The sequence below is a fragment of the Kogia breviceps genome, chromosome 16 (assembly GCF_026419965.1).
Source record: "Kogia breviceps isolate mKogBre1 chromosome 16, mKogBre1 haplotype 1, whole genome shotgun sequence".
NCBI lineage: Eukaryota > Metazoa > Chordata > Mammalia > Artiodactyla > Physeteridae > Kogia > Kogia breviceps.
Genome location: NC_081325.1, coordinates 68088763 through 68111115, shown reverse-complemented (window position 1 = coordinate 68111115; position 22353 = coordinate 68088763). Strand labels below are relative to the sequence as shown.

Here is a 22353-nt window from a genome sequence, read left to right as displayed (position 1 = left end):
TTCAACAAGTTTTAGTAAATTTGCAGACTTGTGCAGCCATCACCGTTGTCTAATTTTAGAACACTTCTGACACTGCCAGAAGAAATCTCATGCCCATTTGCAGTCATTCTCAGTTCCCACCCCCAGCTCTAGGCAACTACTAATCCGCTTTCTGTCTCTAAAGATTTGCTTTTTCTGAACCTTTTATATAAATGGAATTACTCAATATATGACCTCTGTGTCTGGCTCCTTTTACTTAGCTTAATGTTTTTCAGGTTCATCCGTTCTCTAGTATGTGTCAGTAGTTCATTCCTTTTTATTCTCAAATAGTATTCCATTCTGTTTTCTGGATAAAACACATTTTGTTTATCCATTCACCAGTTGATGGGCATTTGGGTTGTTTCCACTTTTTTGGTTATCATGAATAATGTTGCTGTAAACGTTAGTGTACAAGTCTCTGTGTGAACATGTGCTTTCATTTTTCTTGGGCAGATACTTAGGAGTGGAATTGCTAGGTTATGTGGTAACTCTTTAACATTTTTAGGCAATGTGTTTCCCAGAGCGGCTCTACTAGCAATATGTGAGGGTTCCAGCTACTCCATATCTTTGCCAACAGTCAGTGTGGCCAGTCTTTTTAAATTTTAGCCATCCTAATAGGTATGTAATGGGATGTCATTGTAGTTTTAATTTGCATTTCCTTAATGATCTTGAGCATCTATTTAGTGCTTATTAACCATTCTCATTCTTTGGTGATCCTAGTTTTTTTTTTTTAAAAAATACATTTTATTTATTTATTTTTGGCTGTGTTGGGTCTTGGTTGCTGCGTGCGGGCTTTTTCTAGTTGCAGCGAGCGGGGGGCTACTCTTTGTTGCGATGCGTGGCCTCCTCATTGCGGTGGCTTCTCTGGTTGCGGAGTGCAGGCTCTAGGCGTGAGGGCTTCAGTAGTTGTGGCTTGTGGGCTCTAGAGCGCAGGCTCAGTAGTTGTGGCACGCGGGCTCAGTTGCTCCACGGCGTGTGGGATCTTCCTGGACCAGGGCTCGAACCCATGTCCCCTGCATTGGCAGGCAGATTCTTAACTGCTGTGTCACCAGGGAAGCCCAATTCTAGTTTTTAAAAACTCCTTAGAGCCTAGTACAGTTGGCTCTCTGTATCCATGGATGCAGAACTTGCACATACTGAGGGCTGACTGTACTATGCCATTTTATATAAGGGACTTGAGCATCTTTGGATTTTGGTATCTTCAGGGGGTCCTGGAACCAATCCTCTGCACATTACAAGGAATGACTGTATAGCATAACAGTCAGGGTACAGCCAGGAAACAGAAATCATACCAGTTTAATAGAATTAAATATAAAGAGTTGCTATTAGGTATAAAATTGTTAAGTAGGTAATTGAAAAGTTAAAAAGAGAACATTAACATATCATGGAGGTTAGTGGCTTCAGGAAGCAGCCATCAGCCCTGGAGCTTGGGGGACCAAGGGTAGAGATTGTGTTATTAAATCTTAGATGCTTAGAGCGGGGGAATCCCCAGAGCTGAAACCCATACCTCTGAGGAGTGGGTGCTGGGCAGCTGGTGATGGTGTTTCTGAGGGGGAGCATAATGAGGAGGGTTCTGTAAGTGCTGGAGGAATGGCAAACCTGATTCAGCTGCTGAAGCAGTGTTGCTGGGTGACACTGGGAACCAAAGCCAGCAGGAAGCTGGCACCAAGGAGCAAGCTCCTTCTCCTCCCCAGGCTTTGCAGTCTCCCTCTGGTGCCCCCTGCTGGGAAGCCTTACTGGGACCCAACTAGTAAAACAATGTGGTTTTCAGAGGACCTGCTCTAGCATCCCGGAGCTGAGTATGGAAGGGTGGGGCTGGAGCTGGGAGACAGTAGCTTAATAACTGGCACAGACCACCCCCTTGACTACTCAGCACGCAGACCCACCCTCTACACATACTTGAACTTCCATACGTGTTTCAGCCTAACAGAACGTAGATACCCTTCCTATACGTGAAGATGTTCTCATTGGCTCCTCAAGCAAGGAGTCACAAAGTCTCACTGTATCCATCGTAGGGAGGAGTAACATCATCCATTTCTGGCTTTGTTCATTAATCCTTAAATTCAGTAGCAGTCTCGTGAATATGTGCTACCCAAAGTCTAAATTGTAAAGTTTCAACAACAATGCTTGTATAAAGTAATACAAGGGGAAGGAGGAAGAAGAGATGAAATTGGTACACACATGCACCCAAGCAGGAAGGAAATATGCATAGGTGTCGCAGTGTTCATTTCTCTAACTGGCAATTTGGGAGTAGTTCATAATTATATCTTTATTGTCCTCTTACTAATTCCATATGTCCTTTGCCCCCAACCAGAATCTCAATTGATTAGACTTCTTTACGTGAACATCTGAATTCTCAGTAGTCTTGACTTTCTTTGGATTGCTGTGGTTTTTTATCAACTTGTACTGTTGGAGATAGAAACACTAAGAGGTGCCTTGAAGAATCCATCCTGGGTTACAGCCATGGTCTTTCCTGACCCTTTGGAAGGTGGCAGCCCAGTTTCATCTTTCCCTAACTGGTAGAGTATCCTCCTCACTTGCCTTCTGGTTCAGCAGCTTGAGGAGCCTCCAAATGGCCAGGTCTCACCTTTCAATTTATTGTGCACTGTTGTCTCCCTTAAATGGAAGCATTCTTCCCTTTAAAACCAGGCCCTCTGTACCAGCAGGGATGGGGTGTGTTATTAGGGTTACAGTGAGTGTGGCCACTCCCACCTCTACCCTTTGATTCCTGGGCCGGTGTCTTCTGACTTGGGGAGAGACAGCTGCTTCAAAACATATAGTATATCGTGTGAGACAGAAGGCCGTCCTTTCAGAACGTTTTTACAACTGTCGTCTTCAGTAGGCCCTTCCATTCTGTTCTTGGGCCAGCTGCTCGTAGGGAATGGGATATGTGGTGACACTGGTGAATTCCAAGTGCTGACAGATGCTACTTCATAAGTGGTACATGTGGTGGTTTCAGACTGCAGGCCGTGAGCCACAGTGGTCCTGAAGCCAGTTTAGTGGGCTGTGACCAGTTCCCTCCCTCCTTCCCTCCAATGAGCTAGAGTGGACTAGAGAGGCTAGGATAGAAAATAATATAGTGTAACACATGTTGTAAGGGTACGTATTCTTGGGGAGATATTCTTATACACACTGTATTGTGATTTAAAATTCATTTATTAATGTAATTCATGGTGACAGTACTTTGAAAGCTACCAGTCTAAGGAGACATTTGAACTTGTGCGTTTCTCACATCCAACCCCACGTGGTTTATCAGTCCCAGTCCACAGGATGTCAGTGTTGTTGTCCTTCAGTGGTCCTGCACACCAGGATGGGTTTCTGTGGAGATCTTGTTTACTTGTAACAAGGTCAAAGGATGGCAGTCACGAGTGAGATCACCTATGAACTTAACTTTTAGAATTGTTTAGAAGATTGAGACCATGTGACTGAATTCTCTGCTCAGCAACTGGCATGTAGCAGGAATTAGGTCCACATAACCCATTCTATTAAAGATGTGCCCAGCAGTATTTATAGAACATTTTTCTTTGTTTTACCATAAAATTTACATTTAAAATGTAAATCTACATTGTTTAGGTGACTAGAGTGACCTAAATAGAGCCAATTCTGTGATTTAAATAAAATTTCAGACCCCCTGTTCACAATCTATCTCTTTCCACCCCTCCTCTGACTTTTTCTCCAAGTGGCATTTTTTTCTTGGATCTTGGGAGCCTTGTGGTTAAAGCCGAGATGAAAATTTTGCGGGAAAAGATCTGCAAAATAAATTTCTTAGAATGATTTGGGATAGATGGCTCAGCCCTCAGGTCCAGATCTTGCCTAACAGAATGAATGAGCCAAGTTATTGACTCGACAAAAGTTTTCCCTGAAGTGCTCTGTGAATTTAATAAAGCAGGCTAGCTTTTTTTTTTTTTAACTCTTAAAAAAATCATTTTATTGATCCTTTACCATACAAAATTTATTCAAATTACACCCATTTTGAAGTGGTAAGATCACAGCTAGAGAACAGGTTACCCTGTAACAAGTCTATTTACAAAATCCATCATAAAAGCTAAAGCAGGATGGCTTTAACTGGCTGTTGTTTAAGAAGTCATCTTACCATTCTCTTCTGTACTCTCTTTCTCGCATATACAACGCTAGGGATGCTTTTGGGAGTTTGCTGTGTTGGAGATAGTGATATGCTTTGTAGAGATAACTGTTGAGGATAGAGTGCCTTCAGGAGAAATTCAACTTAAAAAAAAAATAAGTTGCAGGTGTACAATATAGTGATTCACAGTTTTTAAAGTTTAAACAAATAACTCCACTTATAGTTATAAAATATTTGCGGGACTTCCCTGGCGGTCCAGTGGTTAGGACTGCGCTTCCAATGCAGGGGACGTGGGTTCCGATCCCTGGTTGGGGAACTAAGATCTCACATGCTGTGTGTGTGGCCAAAAAAAATTGCCATATTCCCCTTGTACGATATATCCTTGTAGCTTATTTAATACCTAATAGTTTGTACCTCTTTTTTTTTTTTTCTTTCTTTCTTTCTTTCTTTTTGGCCTCCCTGTGTGGCATGTGGGATCTTAGTTCCCCGACCAGGGATCGAACCCACTCCCCCTTCAGCGAGGAATTTCCTCGGAAGAGGCTGGGGGAGGCCAAGAGGAGGTCACTGTGACTTCTGGTCTCACTTTGCCATTGTGAGTTCGCTCTGCTTCCTTGTTTTTTGCTTAGTGTCTCATTTACAGCTGGACCTTGGCGCTTGCTGTATTCATTGTGCTCTCTGGGCCATCAGCCCCCCTCCACTGAGCCCCTCCCCTACCAGTGTGTTCGGTGAGGAATAAAGCTTTGCAAATAGCTCTTTTGGCAGCTTCTCGTATTTGACATATGATTGGCATTTATGGGTTTATTGGTTTCTCTTCAAAAAACTTGAGTTCCCTCAGAAACCATGGTTTTGCTCCATGACTTCCCATAACAGTGATTGAAGTTCTGACTTTGCCTGCAGCTTCCGGAGCTGAGGGATAAATCAGCACCTGTATAAATACTGTTGGTTCGTTCATTTTGTAGCTCGAAATGAAGAAGTAGAAGTCATCTGTGAATCAGGAATTTAAACCTCAAGCTGTCTTTTTTTGTGTGTGATGGTATGTAGTTCAGAGGGTTTTTCTAAGAAGTTCATTACCAGGTGTTAATGGGGAAATATCGTAGTTATTAATTATATAATCTATAGTATATAAACTAATCTAATATTAACTATTTGAAATAGGAGAAAAATAAGCATATGAAACCTATTCCTTGGGCTTGTCTGCCCTCTGTGAGGGGCAGGAGGAGAGAAGGGGAGAAAAGACTAGTTATCCTCCTGGTTTTCTGTTATTTCACATCACTTGTTCCTGGAAGTCATAGGAAAGCAGTGCCTAGTAAGTAAGTTGCTTTTCTTCTTTTTAATGTATATATAACATGCCATATACATAACATAAAATTTACCATTTTAACTTTTTAAGTATCGTTCGGTGGCATTAAGTACATTCACATTGTTGTGTAACCACCCATCTTCAGAACTGTTTCATTACAGACAAACCCTGTATCCATTAAATAACAACTCCCCATTTCCTCTTCCCCTCAGCCCCTAGAAACCACCATTCTACTTTGTGTTTCTATGAATTTGTCTATTCTAGGTACCTTGTATAAGTGGACTCATATAGTATTTGTCTTTTTGTGATGGCTTATTTCACTTAGCATAATGTCCTCAAGGTTCATCCATGTTGTAGCATGTGTCAGAATTCCTTCCTTTTTAAGGCTGAATAATATTCCATTGCATGTATGTACCACATTTTGTTTATTCATTCTTTTTTTCTTTTCTTGCGGTACGCAGGCCTCTCACCTGTGTGGCCTCTCCCGTTGCGGAGCACAGGCTCCGGACGCGCAGGCTCAGCAGCCATGGCTCACGGGCCCAGCCGCTCCGCGGCATGTGGGATCCTCCCGGACCAGGGCACGAACCCGCGTCCCCTGAATAGGCAGGCGGACTCTCAACCACTGCGCCACCAGGGAAGCCCTATCCATTCATCTTTTGATGGACACTTAGGTTGCTTCCACCTCTTGGCTACTGTGCTGTTATGATCATGGATGTATATAAATAATCTCTTTGAAATTGCGCTATCAGTTCTTTTGGGGATTGACCCAGAAGTGGAATTGCTGGATCATAAGGTAATTCTCTATTTAATTTTGTGAGGAATTGCCATACCCTATTACAAAGTGGTTCACCATTTTGCATTCCTACCAGCAAGTAAGTTGGTTTTCTTAGTGCAAACTTTTCTTCCTTTTGGAGATCTGTTTTATTTGAAAAGTTGTTTAACTTGGTCTCCTGTCAAAGAAAGGAGGATTCTTTCCCCCTTTTTTGGGAGACTGGTCATCTCTGGAAGACCACCGCCCTCAGTTCCGTGGAGCCTGATTGGGTTGCTTCCACTCCGTTTTACCTGGTCACCCAGTGAGCGTGCAGGTATTCAGAGCATCCCACAGGGACGGGCTGCCTCCTTAATGCTCCAGCACCAACACAGAGACACCTGTGTAACTTTGCCTTCTCTGCTTCTGAGAATGATTAAGTACCCCTGTTAGCAGCCAACCTGACTCCAGTATTTTATGTGGTCATGACTTTAGAGATACATTTTTTTTTTAGCAAAATTAATTGTTTCACCACAGTGGTACAGACACGAATGCAGAGCGGAGCTCTCTCAGGGGTCTGACCCCCTCCTCTGCACCACTGTCTCTACACCCACCTTCATCTCTGCTCACCTAGAGCTAACAGTCCTGGCATTTTAGTGTTTTGAGGTGGGAAAGATAAACGATGGACAAAAGTTTTTGGATACATGGTAAGTCTACCCCTCTCCTCCAATCAAATTTTAAGGTTTATGTTCCTGAAATGCACACTGGTGGGAAAGTTTTCCTTTTCCTTATTTTTTAAAAAGGTTTTTATTTAATAACACTTCCATAATTTCCCTTATTTAAAAAAAAAACTTTTTAATGATCTTGGCTGAAACCTCCACTCCTTCACCAACTATCTTAACTCCCTTTTCCTGTTCCAACACCCACATTTCTCTCTTTTAATTAATTTTTATCACTACAAGTAATATGTAGTTTGAATTTATTAGATCTCACATTCTCATATGCATGAATTTTATGTAAGGGATGCTTGTATTTTTTGGAAAAACTGTCTCACTCTTTACTCTTAATATCAGGGAAGAAAAAAATTTAATTTGGGGTAAAAGGGAGACCTACATTTATTGGGCATGTGGTATATACTAGGCCCTGTGCTAGACACTCGACTTATGATTGATTATACTGATTGAATAAAAAATAGGATGTTGATAGATCAAGTTATATAAGGTTTCTTTATTCAGCAGAATTCACTGCATTAATATATGAAATCTGGACTGTTAGGGATGGAAATAAGATCTTTGTCTGGGTTGGCCATCATAAGGGCACTTAAATAGAATAAATGACCTGTTAGATTGAATTCTACCCATATTCCATTTATTTATTTAGGTTTTATGAAGTGTGGCTGTATCAGGTGTATCATTACATGAGGTCTTCATTTCAGCACTTCAGAATGGACAGAATTCCACTCCCTTCCTGGCCTCCTAAGGTAGAACGCAAGGTCTGACCCAGGTGGAAGGCTTATTATATCTGTTTGAGATACAATAGTCATTGCAGTTTGTAGTTCAAGATATTTTTAGGTGTCACTTCAGATTCTTCTTTATCCACATTTTTCTGAGAAAGTATTAAGTAAATCTACCAGTCAAACAAATCTGACTATTAGAAGATATTTAAAACAGAAAGATACTTGGCAAGGAGGGAGTTGCAAATGGGAGCAGCAGCTCCAGATGGATATGCTTGGGGCGGGGCCAGGGGTGTGTGTGCTCTAAGCTTGAGACCTGTTTGCTGTGGTCTCTGTGGCCGAATGGCTGAGGTGTGTTGTGACCCCTGCTGTGGCCAGCTAATCTCCCTGGACTTACTGTTCATACAGGCTTTCTGGTGTTTTGTGCAGCCTGGTGCTCCTTTCCCAGACCTAAAATGTGCACCCTAGGGCAGCCCCAGGCACATCCCATGTTACTCGGTTAGTGTATTCCTGACAAGTGGGGCCAGAGCAACATTGAGACGTTGCTGAATTTGTTAAGCAAGGTGGCTGTTTCTAGGTGCACAGTAAATCCCTTGTGAAGTATAAAACAACAGCTATTTCTTTGTCTATAGCAGTGTCTTGGTTGAGTTCTCTCCTATTGTTTTATTTGAACTTGAGAACCTTAGGTGGTGGGTAGAATAGATACTGTCCTCTTCAGCTGTTAGTAGTAAAACATCAGAATGGATTTGGGCTCTTTGTTGTATTCACATACAACAAAATTCACCTTTTAAATGTGTGCTTTATACAACACAGGGAATATAGCCAGTATTTTTTAGCAGCTATTAGTGGAATATAACTTTTAAAAGTTGTGAATCACTATGTGGTACACCTGTAACTTATAGTATTGTACATCAACTGTACTTCAATTTAAAAAAGGAAAAGTGTTCAATCCAGTGGTTTTTAGTGTATTCACAGACTATATATTGTATATAGATAGCATGTAAGCTAGAAACACTAATTTCTGAACATTTTCATTACCCCTAAAAGAAATTACATGCCCACTAGGCAGTCCTCCTGAGTTCCTTGGTAGCCACAAATCTACTCTCTATCTCTATGGATTTGCCTAATTCTGGACATTTAAGTAGAATCGTATAATATGATGTCTTTTGTAACTGTCTTCTTTCATTCAGCGTGACATTTTCCAGTTTCATACACATTGTACCGTGCGCTGGGACTTCATTCCTTTTTATGGCTGAGTAATATTCCACTGTGTGGTTGCACTATGGTAGTTAGTCATAGCAAAAGATGACTGACTTGGAACATCTGAGGGTGAGGTGATGATGGGAGAGCCAGGTATCATTATTAGCAGGAGAGGAAGACATGGGCTTGGATCTCAAAGGGAGTCAAGGGCAGACATCCAGTCTTGGATGTTGTATAAATTAGAGGTGGCATTTCAAGATGTGAGAGTAAACGTGATCTCCAAATTGAAATATGTACTCTGTAGGTAGCTGAAATGGTTGCCAATAGATACCATCCATCTATTCATGTCCTCTGATGGAATTCATGGTAATTATCATTTTAGACTAATCCAAGATCATTATGATGCAGAAGAATCAGTGAAACCAAACACATTTTAAATGATTCATTTTTGTCATGCTTCTTTTAGCATGAAACTCACTATTTGCCATTGTTGAATCCTTTGCTCTAAACGTTTTCTGTTTTTCTTGCCCACTCATTTTGTTGGTTGGAAAATGATTAATATTTAAAATTAATACAAGTTGCTTAAATGCTTATTAATGTATCTTTAGGAAACATTTCTTTTTCCTCTGAATGACTGTTAGGAAATTGTTTCATTCCCTTCCATTGTTTTAAGTATTAACTTAGGTTTTTTTTTTTTTTTTTAAAGTAAATCAAATAGAATATACCAGCAGCTTCAAATTTTCTTGGTTATCATTTATGATCCTTTGTAAAGTTCAAACATAATCTTTTATATATTAAGTAGTATTTGCTGGCTTCTGTACCCAGGATGTCTAAAATAAGTAATAATAGTAAATTAAGTTTAAATTGCTAGGTATCATCTTTATTTATATTGAATTAACTATTACTTTTTAAATTGTTCCCCTTATGGTACAGAAGTTAGGTTAGTTGGTGCATCTTCTGAAATCTCAATTCAGAAAATTTTTAATCCAGGTGTTTAGTTTTTTGTAGTCTATAGGATTCAGTTTCTCTGTAGATAAGTTTCCATGTTATTTATCTGCCAACACTGGGATGTCACATGAAGACTTATATCTTCTGATATCAGGGCTTGGGTGTAATCTTGAATACTGTAGCTCCTTTTTTAACAGAATTACCATTCTGAAGCTGATTGCTTTTGACCACATACAGTTATTCTGGGTTTGTTTGTTTGTTTGTTTGCTTTGCATGTGGCCGGTATCTCTACTCCTTTGATCTCTATAGCTATTTGATACACTGCATAAAAATTCAGGAGATAGACGAAGCCTAGACTTTTGCTTATCTATTGGACCTAATAGGTAAACTAACCATAGAAAGCAGAAATTTTAGAATTATGTGACTGCATGGTATTCTCTAAAGATTTGCTTTCACTACATTACACAGGTTTCTGTTACCAACCTGCAGGTACTCAATTATTATAATTCACTCTAACTTTGAAATCTGTAGATAGAAAACGAAAACCATCCGTTGCCTTGTGAAGTAAGGAAGAATATCAGAACAGATTTTAAAAGAGCAGTAACTTTTTTCTAGATGCATGTTGTAGGTGGGAGGGGTTTCCCTCGTGTGTTCATCGTGGTCTTTTTACATAATTCGCTTTTCATTTTCTAGAAGGAAAGTGGCAAGAGTCAACTTGGTATTATATTAATGATGAGCTTTCCTATCAGCCATCCCCAAAGATATACACAAGGTAGTATAGTGTTACTGAGTTCAGTCTGCAGTGGAAGGACCTGGATTACTTATGCACCAAAAATAATAACCTTGTTGCCTGTGGGACTTCAGTGTGCATTTACCATTGCATACCAGGGAGCTGCTTCAGAAGGTGCCAGGTAATACTGTGTCCATCTTCTCGTTTGCATCTTTGGGTACCAGGCATGGGAGAATTCTTCTAAGCAGTGCAAACTTGCTAGCCCCCTCTCTAGCAAAGAGTGGGAATGGGCAGAAGTCAAGATTGACACAGCAATTTCATGTTCCCTTGTGGTTTGCTGTCAGCAAGCTGTTACCCACACACGCAGAAGGTTGTTTGAAGTGGGCTTACACGTGTTTCCATAGCAGCAGTCATCTTAGTGATTCCTCTCGTTTTTGGACTTTTTTTTTTCTTTTGCTTCCCTATTCCTCGCGGATGCAGGATTAAACAAACAGCATATTTAGGTCAAGGAAAGAGATGTTTGCTAATATAGATGCTAGGCTAAGCATTCTGGGAGAGAGGTTTCTTGCAGCAGATGAACATTCTTTGTGCCTTCCAGCAGCATCTGCAGCAGGGTGGCTGTCTGGCACCGTTTTTTTCATTTTGGGCAGGTTCTGAGATTCAGAACAATCCCAAGCAAATCACAGGAGCCGGCAGTTTTCCAGTAACCACATGTAAATCTGATTATTTGTTTTTGGTATTAACAGTGAAGCAATCTATTGGAAAAACAATACTTTAAAGGTTTTGGTGCATCTGAAGGTGTGTCATCTTGTTTTGGCACCACCCCTCCTGTTTTACACTCGGAGCTTGGATTTTTTTGTCAGGCTGCTGGGCAGAAGCGGAATCTAGTACAACAGCTCGGAGCTTCCCTTCTGTTCTGGTGTCGGCAACTGCCTGTCATGAAGATGGTGCAGTGGGAGCCTGCTCTGAAGAGCCAAGGAAGATGATGTGGAAATGGAATAGAGATTGCTAGAGACCTGAACATCCGCACCTTGGGGATGGGTTGCACTACTAGTGTGATTCTGTTTAAAGGCATCCGCACCGTTTTTGAAAGAAACTGTGCTTATATGTGCAAACAGCAAGGAGAGAATAATGCCCTTGAATACACAGCATACAATTGGACAAAAGAAGATTCAGAACTATTGATCTCCTCCTGTCTGGTAAATGCTGTCTCTTAATTAACAAGTAGTTTGCTGGTGTTAGGATAAACTAGTCTTTACCTGTAAAGAAAATATATTTATTTCAGTATGCTTATATATAGGTAGCTTGTGTGTATGAATGGGTAATTAGTGGCCTTAAAATTAAATTGTGGAGTGCCTGTTTGTATGTGTGAGGATGTCATGTGTTAATCAAACCTGAAATACATACAGAGAGAGCACCTGGAGTAAGGTATTTGGTTACAGACCAGTTTTCTAAGTTAGCTTTACGAGCTTACATCTTCTTAGTATAGTTCTAGAAATAATACTGGGCAAAGCTTGTATTTAAGGTCTAATATAGTGAACCCTCACCCTATGATGGTGAATTACTCAGTCCCTTTACTTCTTAGCCTTTTACTTGGCTAGATTTTCCTTACTAATGGCTTGTGGTTAGTCCTTTGAGTCAGGGGGAGAAATTTAAAGGGAACATGAAAGAAAACTGTAATGTAATGGGTGTGAGAAAAATATTTACAGTTTTATTATTTTAAATCCAGCTATTTATAATCTTGAGGGTGAAGGCTCTTGAGAGTAAAAGGAAGCTTAGCTGACGCTTCTGTGTTCTTTCCTCCTTTCCCAATGCCCAAGGAGGTGTCAAGTCACAGATGGGTGTGCCTCTCTGTGGCCTTCTCACAAATACCAGGCTCATGAGAAAGCTACATATTGGTCTCCTCCTCCCTCAGGATGCCTTGCCATTTTTCCTTGTTCTTCTCACAGTTTTTGTCAAAACGAGTGGGGAATAATACACATGGGAATTTCTGTGTGTGGGGCTGGCCAGCAGGATCTCGGTATGGCGAGGGCAGGGTGTGCGGAAACCCCAAAACTGTTCCTGGTCGTTAGGCTGCCATCTGAGACTGAGAGGCTGGTGTGCCATATGCACCTCCGGATCGTACCAAGTTGCCCCAGCCTTTCAGAAGCCCCTAGAGGGGATGTGTTTTGTGGAGAGGCTTATGTGATGTTAGCTCTCAAAATCCTTGGGAGGAAAGAAAAGGAGAGTATCACATGAGCATCAGATGCGTTTTGGAAGGCAGTGAGTGTTATGCGTGGGTATGGAATTTAAGTGGTGCTGTTTTAACTACTAAATATTTTAAACCCTGAAGTATTTTGGGGGCTTCCCTGGTGGCGCAGTGGTTGAGAGCCCGCCTGCCGATGCAGGGGACGCGGGTTCGTGCCCCGGTCCGGGAGGATCCCACGTGCGGCGGAGCGGCTGGGCCCGTGAGCCGTGGCCGCTGAGCCTGCGGGTCCGGAGCCTGTGCTCCGCAGCGGGAGAGGCCACGGCAGTGAGAGGCCCGCGTACCGCAAAAAAAAAAAACCAAAAAACAAACAAACCAAAAAAACAAACAAAAAAACCCAAATAAAGTATTTTGGGATCTGCTTTTGAGAGTAACTGGTTTCAGAGATTAGACGGACTGGCTCGTTACAGTGTCTGTCCCAGCAGTGTGATCCATAACCCTGACAGCTGTAGGCCTGCTTGGCCGTGATGCCAGCGCCTCTCCATGCCACCAGCTCCTGCTTCCTCAGGCCGCACTGACTTTTGTTTGGTTAACCTGCCTTTGGGAGACTCTCTGCATGTTTTTCTTTTTCTTTTATTGTGTGAAGGAATTCTAACCTGCCAGGGCCTTTGTTGGTGCTCTGGGACTGGATTCTGAAGCACTGGTCCTGTGCCTTTGGTCGGATGCCCTCTGCCACCCCACCTCCCTCACCCACACCAGCAGACCCCGGAACACAATGGGACTGTGTGCGCGTGTGGCCGAGGTGCTGTGGGTGGAAAGATGTACCCTCTCGCTCCAAACTGGTCTCCTTGGCCTCTCCTTGACCGTCTGCCTTCTCCTCTAGGTGGCAGACAGTGGTCCTTTGGAAAGGACAGTCAGACCATCCTGCTCAGTCAGACCCAGAGCCCTTACGGGGGCTTCCAGGTCCGTCCCCAGCCTGCCCACCGGACCCTGTTTCCTCCTTGTCACCCTGTTTCCTCCTGATTCTCCTCATTCCTCTCTCTCTGGCCTCTTCTCCTGGGATGTCTACCCAGACGTTTACCTGGTCCACCCCAGCCTCCTGCAGGGCTTTGCTCAGATTTCCCCACGGCAGCGAGGCTTCCTTGACCACCAGTGTGATCCTGCTGCACCCCCAGCACACCCTTCTCTGGGTCCCCGCTATAGTTTCTTCATAATATTGATCTCAGCTGACATACAGTTAGGCAAGAATAATAGCGTAAGTGTAGTAATAGTAATTAGTGCTGTTACTTATGGTACTTACACAGGAATAAGATTTATGATGGCAAGGAGTTTTGTCTGTTTTACTTACCTCTCTGCCCTCAATAGCCTAAACAATGCCTGATTCCTAGGAAGTGCTTGGCTAATAAGTGAATTCTGATGAAATGGTTTTATGTTCCTGAACTTGAACTTGGAGAAGCTGTTGAGAAGATAGGTTATCTTCTAAAACCAGTCTTTTTTTTTTTCAAAAATTTTTGTCTTGGAGCTACCCTAAGAAGTTACGTGGTCTAAGGCTGGCCATTCCATGGGTTTGCTACGATCCTTGAGTGACAATTGATAATACTATCTTTGGATTTATCCACACTAGCTCTGTTGAGACCTGTTGCATGGCATGGGCATTTGAGGACCTTCTCATCCTTTGGTTTGATCCAGCCAAACCCTTCATTAAGGGAGCCCTGCCCATCAGCCCTCCCTTGGGCCTGCTCCATGCAAAGTAGGTTGACCTTCTCATCAGGCAGATGTGGGTCCTTGTCAGGTGCCTCAGCCTTGGTGGGGAGGATGTCTGTCCTTCCTCCAGCTCAGGTGGTGATGCCAGCCTGTGGCTCGACCTTAACTGTCAGCAGGTCAGCGCTGTACTTCACTGCTCCTCAGGGTATAACCCCCACCCCGGCCGCTCAATGCATAACAAGCCTTGTGGAGGAAAAGTAATGTTCATGAAGCTACCATTCTTCTAGAGACTCTAAAATACCGGAGATATCTGCCTATCTGTCAGAAACCCACAGGGGTGGACTGGCTCATTCTGGCCTAAGAGGAATTGCTGCTCCTGAACTAAGCTTTTCATTTTTCTCTTGCCCACACTGAAGGACATCATAAGAAACATCCTTATGAAAGTGATGTCTACTATGAGGGTGTTGAGGGCACTATAGTGTAGTGGCTAAGAATGGCGACTCTGGAGCTAGCCTTTAGGGTTTGAGTCCCAAATCCACAACTTACTAGCTGTGTGACTTTGGGCAGTTTACTTAACCTCTCTGCTCCTGTTTCCTTATCCATTAAATGCAGATAATAACAGTGCTTACCTCATAGGGTTATTAGATGAGTGAATATGTCTAAAGTTCTTAGAACAGTGTTTTGCATGTAAGTTAGTGCTAATGGTTAGCAATTATAATTATTTCTATTTTTTAGTATTCCTTTTATGAGGAGCCCTGGAAGAAATTTCTTGTCTTCATGCTCTGAATGGTTGTGCTTTTCCTGAGGAACTACTTCGTTTTTATTTTATATACATTATGATTCATGTAACTGACCTCAACCACCTCTTCAGTTGACTGTTAAAAGAAAGCTTATCTTTTAACAGTTTCACAATATGACCCGATTCTAACAGGTACATAGGCTCTTTCAAAATGATTTGTTTTATATTTCCTTTAAACTTTGCTTCTTATTTTCCTGTATAACTATTTTATTGCTGTCTGCTTTTCACCTGCTATTAAAATACTTTTAATCCTCTTCTGTATGTTTTTATGTAAATCACTTTAAATCCTTTTGAAACAAAGCAGAGTATGAATTAATAAGTGAATAGAGAACTATAGTGAAGAACAAACCTTCAGGGTGGCTCTGAAGCAAAATCAGATGTCTTTTTTAATGTTAATTTAATTCCATAAAAATCTTATTAAGCTTTTTTTTTTACGTTTTGTTTTCACACAAGTTGTGTGCTTTGCTGTGCCAATTGCTTAACATCAGAGTTAAGACAGTTTTATATAATATTCACTTACAGCACGTGTAGCGCTTACGCTACACATTACATCTTCATCCGTTACTAAAAGTCACCTAGGTGACTTCTATTTTTTTTTTTTTTTTTGCTGTTGTGACCTCTCCCGTTGCAGAGCACAGGCTCCAGACGCACAGGCTCAGTGGCCATGGCTCACGGGCCCAGCCGCTCCGCGGCACATGGGATCCTCCTGGACCGGGGCACGAACCCATGTCCCCTGCATCGGCAGGCGGACCCTCAACCACTGCGCCACCAGGGAAGCCCAGGGTGACTTCTTTAAAAATTAAACTATAGCTCATTAAAAATCAGATGTCTTGAGTGCAGACGTTAGCTTTTAGTAAGGCTGCAGCTGTGCAATCTTGTACAGGAAGGTTCTTTTTATGTCTAAAAAGCATGAATCAGCCCCGTGGCGGGTGGTACACTGGGAAAAGGGCTTATCTGGAAGTTACGGACTGACTGAATGTCCAGTGTGCCACACTTAGATTTTGATTAGTAATTCTGCCACAATGGAGGGACAGGATTAAGTTGGGGTAGATTGTGTTCTTGAGTATAGAATTTTCTAAAGTCTTTCTTTTCTAATTGATGGAATGTCCAGGTTATTCAAGAAACACCCTTGAGTGTTTCTTTGTGCCAGGTGCTGGATGTACAGGAGTGATGAGGAAGCTCAGGTCCCCACCGGGGGAAGCTGACACAGGGCGCACAGGGCACGGTCAAGGACGGGAGGGCTCGGCTTGGCCCAGGCACCTTCCATGAGGAGGGGCAGCTTGAGCTGAGACAAAACACTTGTAAATCCCATTTTTCCTTGTCTGTGAAGGTTTGTGATGCACCCAGCCCTATTGACTGGGACTTGCCCTATTTTACTCATAGCCAGTAATAGACTCTTCCTCTCTTAATGTTTCTGTGGAGGAATTGAGGACCTGTGGGATTATGCTGTACCATGTTCTCTTTTTGCCAGTTGTAGCTGACGTGGAAGAAGTCACTTAGTTGTAACCTTGATGGCCGCTGGGGTTTTTGTCAGTAGCTTCATAGCACGTTGCTGTGAGTCACAAGGAGAGAAGAAGACAGACTTTCTTGTCCTCAATTTCTTTTGTGACATGGGATAATATATTGATAATTTTACCCATGGTAAATTGATAGTTAACCTTTTTTTCTTACCTCCTTAAAGCTTTGAAGTTTTTCATGGTTTTCCTGTTTCAAGATGTGCTACAGGTCGTCAGCGTGTTCTCAGCCTTTACTGCTGTGCAGGATTTTATCAGACCACTTTAGTCTCCCCAGGCTAAACAGTCCTTCCTAACATAAAGCACCTATTGGCTATGAAAATCCTTTGGTTTATTGTATGTGCACCGTGCAAAGCGAACAGAGTTGAAGGCGATATGGCCATAAGAGCCTGTGGTCCTGCTTGTGCGTGTCTGTGCGGCTGCAGGGACAGGTGGGTTGCGGGAGGGGAAGGGGAGATAACTGTATAATCGATGACGGGCTAAGTGAAAAGTGATATAATATCTGTCAGCTTGAGGCAGCGGGGAAAGTAAAGGCTAGATCTTTATTTTTTCAGATGTTCTCTCATAACTGTTTCTTGCACTGTTACAAGTGTCTTGAAGTGTAAGAAAGCGGAAACCTGCTTGGCCACCTTCTGGAACGCTCCTTTGGTTCTAGGTCCGGTCACAGGGCCGTGGCTTTCGGTAGGCTGTGTTTTCCATTTTATTTCTAATATCCTTCCTAATGATGCCCAGTGGATTTCGTTGCCTGTTTTGATCACAGCAGTAAATTGGGCTGATGTTTTCAAGGAACAGTCTGCTCTGATTCCTAGATCCATTTCCTGTGTCCTGAGATTGCGTTGCTCTATTGATGCTGCTTTTTGTGAGTGCAGCCAGCATGAGCTAGTAGGAGCGAGTATTGTACCTTTCCCCAGTGCTTTTTAAAAATTTACTGTCTTTTTAATATTTATTAAATCATAAGCAGGAAATTTAACATTTATTGTAGAAACTAAGCGTGCTGTGTTTGCTACACAGAGGTAACCACTGATACAAACATTTTGAGGCAAAAACCTTCAAGAATTTCATCCATGTACAGCATTGTTCATAAAAATTACATATATAATGGGTGTCTGTGGGCTAAATTTTGTTGTTTCTCTCCACCACCAATTCATATGTTGAAGCCCAAATCCACAGTATGACTGCATCTGGAGGTAGGGTCTTTAGAAAGTAATTAAGTTAAATGAGGTCATAAGGATGGGGCCCTAATCCAATAGGACTGTGGCCTTCTAAGAAGAGTAAAAAATCTCTCGTTCTCTGCCATATGAGCACACAGCAAGAAGGCAGCTCTCTGCAATCCAGGATGAGGGTCCTTACCAGGAACCGACTGACCATACTGCCACCCTAACTTTGAACTTTAGCCTCCAGAACTGCGAGCAAATAAATTTCTGTCGTTGAAGCCACTCAGTCTGTGGTATTTTGTTATGGCAACCGAAGCTGACTAATACATAACAGTATACATGTTATTTTGTTCTATAGTCTTGTTGTTTGCTTTAAATAGACATTACAAACATCTTTCTATGTCAATGAGTATACATTTATATCTAATTCTTAATGGTGTCATTTCACTGTATGAATGTGTCTTAGTTTATTTCGGGCTGCTATAACAGAATAACATAGATTGAGTGGCTTGTAACAAACGTTTATTTCTTATAGTTATGGAGGTTGGGAAATTCAAGATCAAAGCAGCCCTAGATTTGATGTCTGGCGAGGACCCACTTTTTGGATGTTAGACGGTTGTCTTACTGTAATTTCATGTGGAGGAGGGAGTGAGGGATATCTTTGGGGCCTCTTCTATAGATAATGCTGATCCCCCTCATGAGGGCTCCACCCCCAAAGGCCTCCCCTCCAAACACCATCACATTGGGAATTAGGTTTCAATATATGAATTTGAGGGGACACAAACATTCACATTGGAGGAAGTGACATTTTATTTAACTTATACCCACTATCCCATTTTTTTCCAATTGTAAGTGCTGTGATAAACATCTTTGCATATGTACTTTAAACACTTGTCAAATTATTTTCTTAGCATAAACTTCTAGACTTGGAGTAGCTGGGTCAAAGTATATTTGCTTTTTTTGTTTCTTAAGTAGATCTTTATTGGAGTATAATTGCTTCACAATAATACTGTGTTAGTTTCTGTTGCACAACAAAGCGAATCAGCCATATGCATGCACATGTCCCTGTATCCCCTCCCTCCTCCCTATCCCACCCCTCTAGGTAATTGCAAAGCACCGAGCTGATCTCCCTGTGCTATGCTGCTGCTTCCCACCAGCCAACTGCTTTACACTCGGTAGTGTATATATGTCGTTGCTACTCTCACTTCGCCCCAGCTTTGCCCTCCCACCGCATGTCCTCAAGTCCATTCTCTGTGCCTACCTCTTTATTCCTGCCCTGCAGCTAGGTTCATCAGTACCATTTTTTTTGTTTGTTTTAGATTCCATATATATGCGTTAGCATATGGTGTTTGTTTTTCTTTTTCTGACTTACTTCATTCTGTATGACAGGCTCTAGGTCCATCCACTTCACTACGAATAACTCAATTTTGTTTCTTTTTATGGCTGAGTAATATTCAGCCATAAAATATTGTATTGAAGATGTGCCACATCTTCTTTATCCATTCATCTGTCGATGGACATGTAGGTTGGTTCCATGTCCTGGCTATTGTAAATAGTGCTGCAGTGAACATTGTTGTATGTGTCTCTTTCTGAATTATGGTTTTCTCAGGGTATATGCCCAGTAGTGGGATTGCTGGGTCATATGGTAGTTCTCTTTTTAGTTTTTTAAGGAACCTCCATACTGTTTTCCATAAGCTTTTGCACAGCAAAGGAAACCATAAACAAGACAAAAAGACAACCCTCAGAATGGGAGAAAATATTTGCAAATGAAACAACAGACAAAGGATTAATCTCCAAAATATACAAACAGCTCATGGAGCTCAATATATTTGCTTTTTAAAGGATTTTTGTATGTATAGCCAGATTGTCCTCCAGAAATATTGTTTTGATATTTTTAAAAATTGAAGACAAGAAAATTTGTTTTCTCTGCTTGTGACTTTAAGCAGTTTGCCTTCATAATTGCTCTTTTTTAAACATCTTTATTGGAGTATAATTGCTTTACAATGTTGTGTTAGTTTCTGCTGTATAACAAAGTGAATCAGCTGTATGTATATGTATATCTCCATATCTCCTCTCTCTTGGGTCTCCCTCCCACCCTCCGTATCCCACCCCTCTAGGTGGTCATAAAGCACCGAGCTGATCTCCGTGTGCTATGCAGCTGCTTCCCACTAGGTATCTGTTTTACATTTGGTAGTGTATATGTGTCCATGCCGCTCTCTCACTTTGTCCCAGCTTATCCTTCCCCCTCCCTCAAGTCCATTCTCTACATCTGTGTCTTTATTCCTGCCCTGCCCCTAGGTTCTTCAGAACCACTTTTTTTTTTTTAGATTCCATATATATGTGTTAGCATATGGTATTTGTTTTTCTCTTTCTGACTTACTTCACTCTGTATGACAGACTCTAGGTCCATGTACCTCACTACAAATAACTCAGTTTCATTTCTTGTTATGGCTGAGTAATATTCCATTGTATATATGTGCCACATCTTCTTTATCCATTCCTCTGTCGATGGGCACTTAGGTTGCTTCCATGTCCTGGCTATTGTAAATCATTATTGCTCTTTATTAAGCTGTTGATGGAGTTATCTCCTCAACAGAATAATATCAACTTAGATTGCTGTATACTTAGGCAGTAACATAGTCATACCAGGGTTCAAATTAGTACTACTTTTGCCTCAACTTCTGGAAGCATGAACACTAGCATTCTTAAATATCCCTGTAGAATTCTGAAATGTTCCATCGTGGGGGCTGGAATGTGTTTGTTCTGGGGGGTTGTCAACCTGTTAGAGTTGGTAGCTATTTCATAGATATTGAAGAGGGAAGAGCAGCAGAAATACTGAGTAGAAACAGATGAGTAGGGCTATTACTGCTTTTGCTCAGGTCTTTTTAGGTATTCCAATAACTGGTTTATGTTTCTGCCATCGATCTGGTGAGAAGCAACAACTTTTTTGCTTTTTTAAAAGTAACGTTGGTTGTCTTTCATATTTAGAATATGTAATTATTTTAGAAAATATAGAGACAACAGAGAAGAATAAAGAGGAAAACAAAATCAGCCATAATCCCACAGCCCTGAATTAATTACTGCTTAACATATAGTGTATGTTTTCTAATATCTTTCCATGTTTATGCAAATATAAAAAATGGTGTAATATTTCATAAATAATTCCGATGCCTTTTTCTCTTGTCTTTTTTTTTTTTTTTTTTTTCCCCGGTACACGGCCTCTCACTGTTGTGGCCTCTCCCGTTGCGGAGCACAAGCTCCAGACGCACAGGCTCAGCGGCCATGGCTCACGGGTCCAGCCGCTCTGTGGCGTGTGGGATCTTCCCGGACCGGGGCATGAACCCGTGTCCCCTGCATTGGCAGGCGGACTCTCAACCACTGCGCCACCAGGGAAGCCCTCTCTTGTCATTTTTTATGGCCATTTACTTATGCCTGTAATGTTCTGCTAACACAGTGTTTAATATGTGCATAATATTCCATTGTAATGCATATACTAGAATTTATTTAAATGCTTTTCTTTTGTTAGGCATTTAGGTTGTTATAAACTAAGCTTATTGAAGACATCTTTATCCAAACATATTTTTATGGATCTGTAATTATTTTCATAGGCTAGATTCATAAACGTGAACTTGTTAAGGCAGGAATGAATTTTTTTAAAGGCCCTTTAAGCCATAATGTTTTATTGCTTGATGATTGATCCAAGTTACATTCGTAGCGCCAGTGAATATTAGTCTTGTTTTATATATGATGATTGCCAGGATCGTTTTGCCAATTTGAGAGATAAAAGATACAATTTTGAAAGTCAAATCCTTTGTCATATTCATTTCAAGTATTTCTCCATTTTGTCATTTGCCTTTAATTTTGTTTACCTTCTTTATAGTACTTATTTTACTAATAGAAGTTTAAATGTATGTGATAAGCATAAGAGTCTTTTCCTCTGTGATTTCTTCCATTACTTTTTTTTTCCCCCCTTATTTTTTTGGCTGTGTCAGGTCTTAGTTGTGGCACATGAGATCTTTGTTGAGGCATGCAGGATCTTTCATTAAGGCCTGTGGTCTCTTTGTTTCAGTGCTCGGTCTTCTCTCTAGTTGTGGCGTGCAGGTTTTCCCTCTCTAGTTGTGGTGCACAGGCTACAGAGCGCATGGGCTCTGTAGTTTATGGCATACAGGCTGTCTCCTTGAGCTGCATGAGCTCAATAGTTGTGGCTCGCTTAGTTGCCCTGCAGTATGTGGGCTCTTAGTTCCCTGACCAGGGATCGAACCTGTGTCCCCTGCATTGGAAGGTGGATTCTTTACCACTGGACCACCAGGGAGGTCCCTCTTCCTCTTCTTACTTTTATACTTAGAAATTCTTGCCTATCTCAGATCAGATATTCACCAGTATTTTATTTTGGAACTTGTTTGCTTGCTTATTTATTTACTTAACCATTTGGCTTTTTTATCCAAGGGGCCTGCTTGCCAACTGGTTTTGTAAATAAAGTTGTATTGGCATTTGTTTTCATGTTGTCTGTGACTTCTTT

The 22353-nt window shown here is 41.6% G+C and overlaps 1 protein-coding gene across 16 annotated transcripts in view; it reads left to right on the top strand.

The window, feature by feature from the left end:
- Window positions 1-22353, top strand: part of DOCK9 (dedicator of cytokinesis 9) — a 276764-nt gene that overhangs the window by 51922 nt on the left and 202489 nt on the right. For 9 of the 16 annotated variants that reach the window (XM_067016588.1, XM_067016596.1, XM_067016600.1 and 6 more), the window contains exon 1: window positions 11118-11677. The exons of the other annotated variants lie outside the window; for them this stretch is intronic. In XM_067016588.1, coding sequence (XP_066872689.1) covers window positions 11516-11677 — 162 coding nt within the window. In that variant the 5' untranslated portion in view covers window positions 11118-11515. Of the gene's footprint in view, window positions 1-11117; window positions 11678-22353 lie in introns of those variants that run through there. 16 annotated transcript variants of the gene reach the window in all.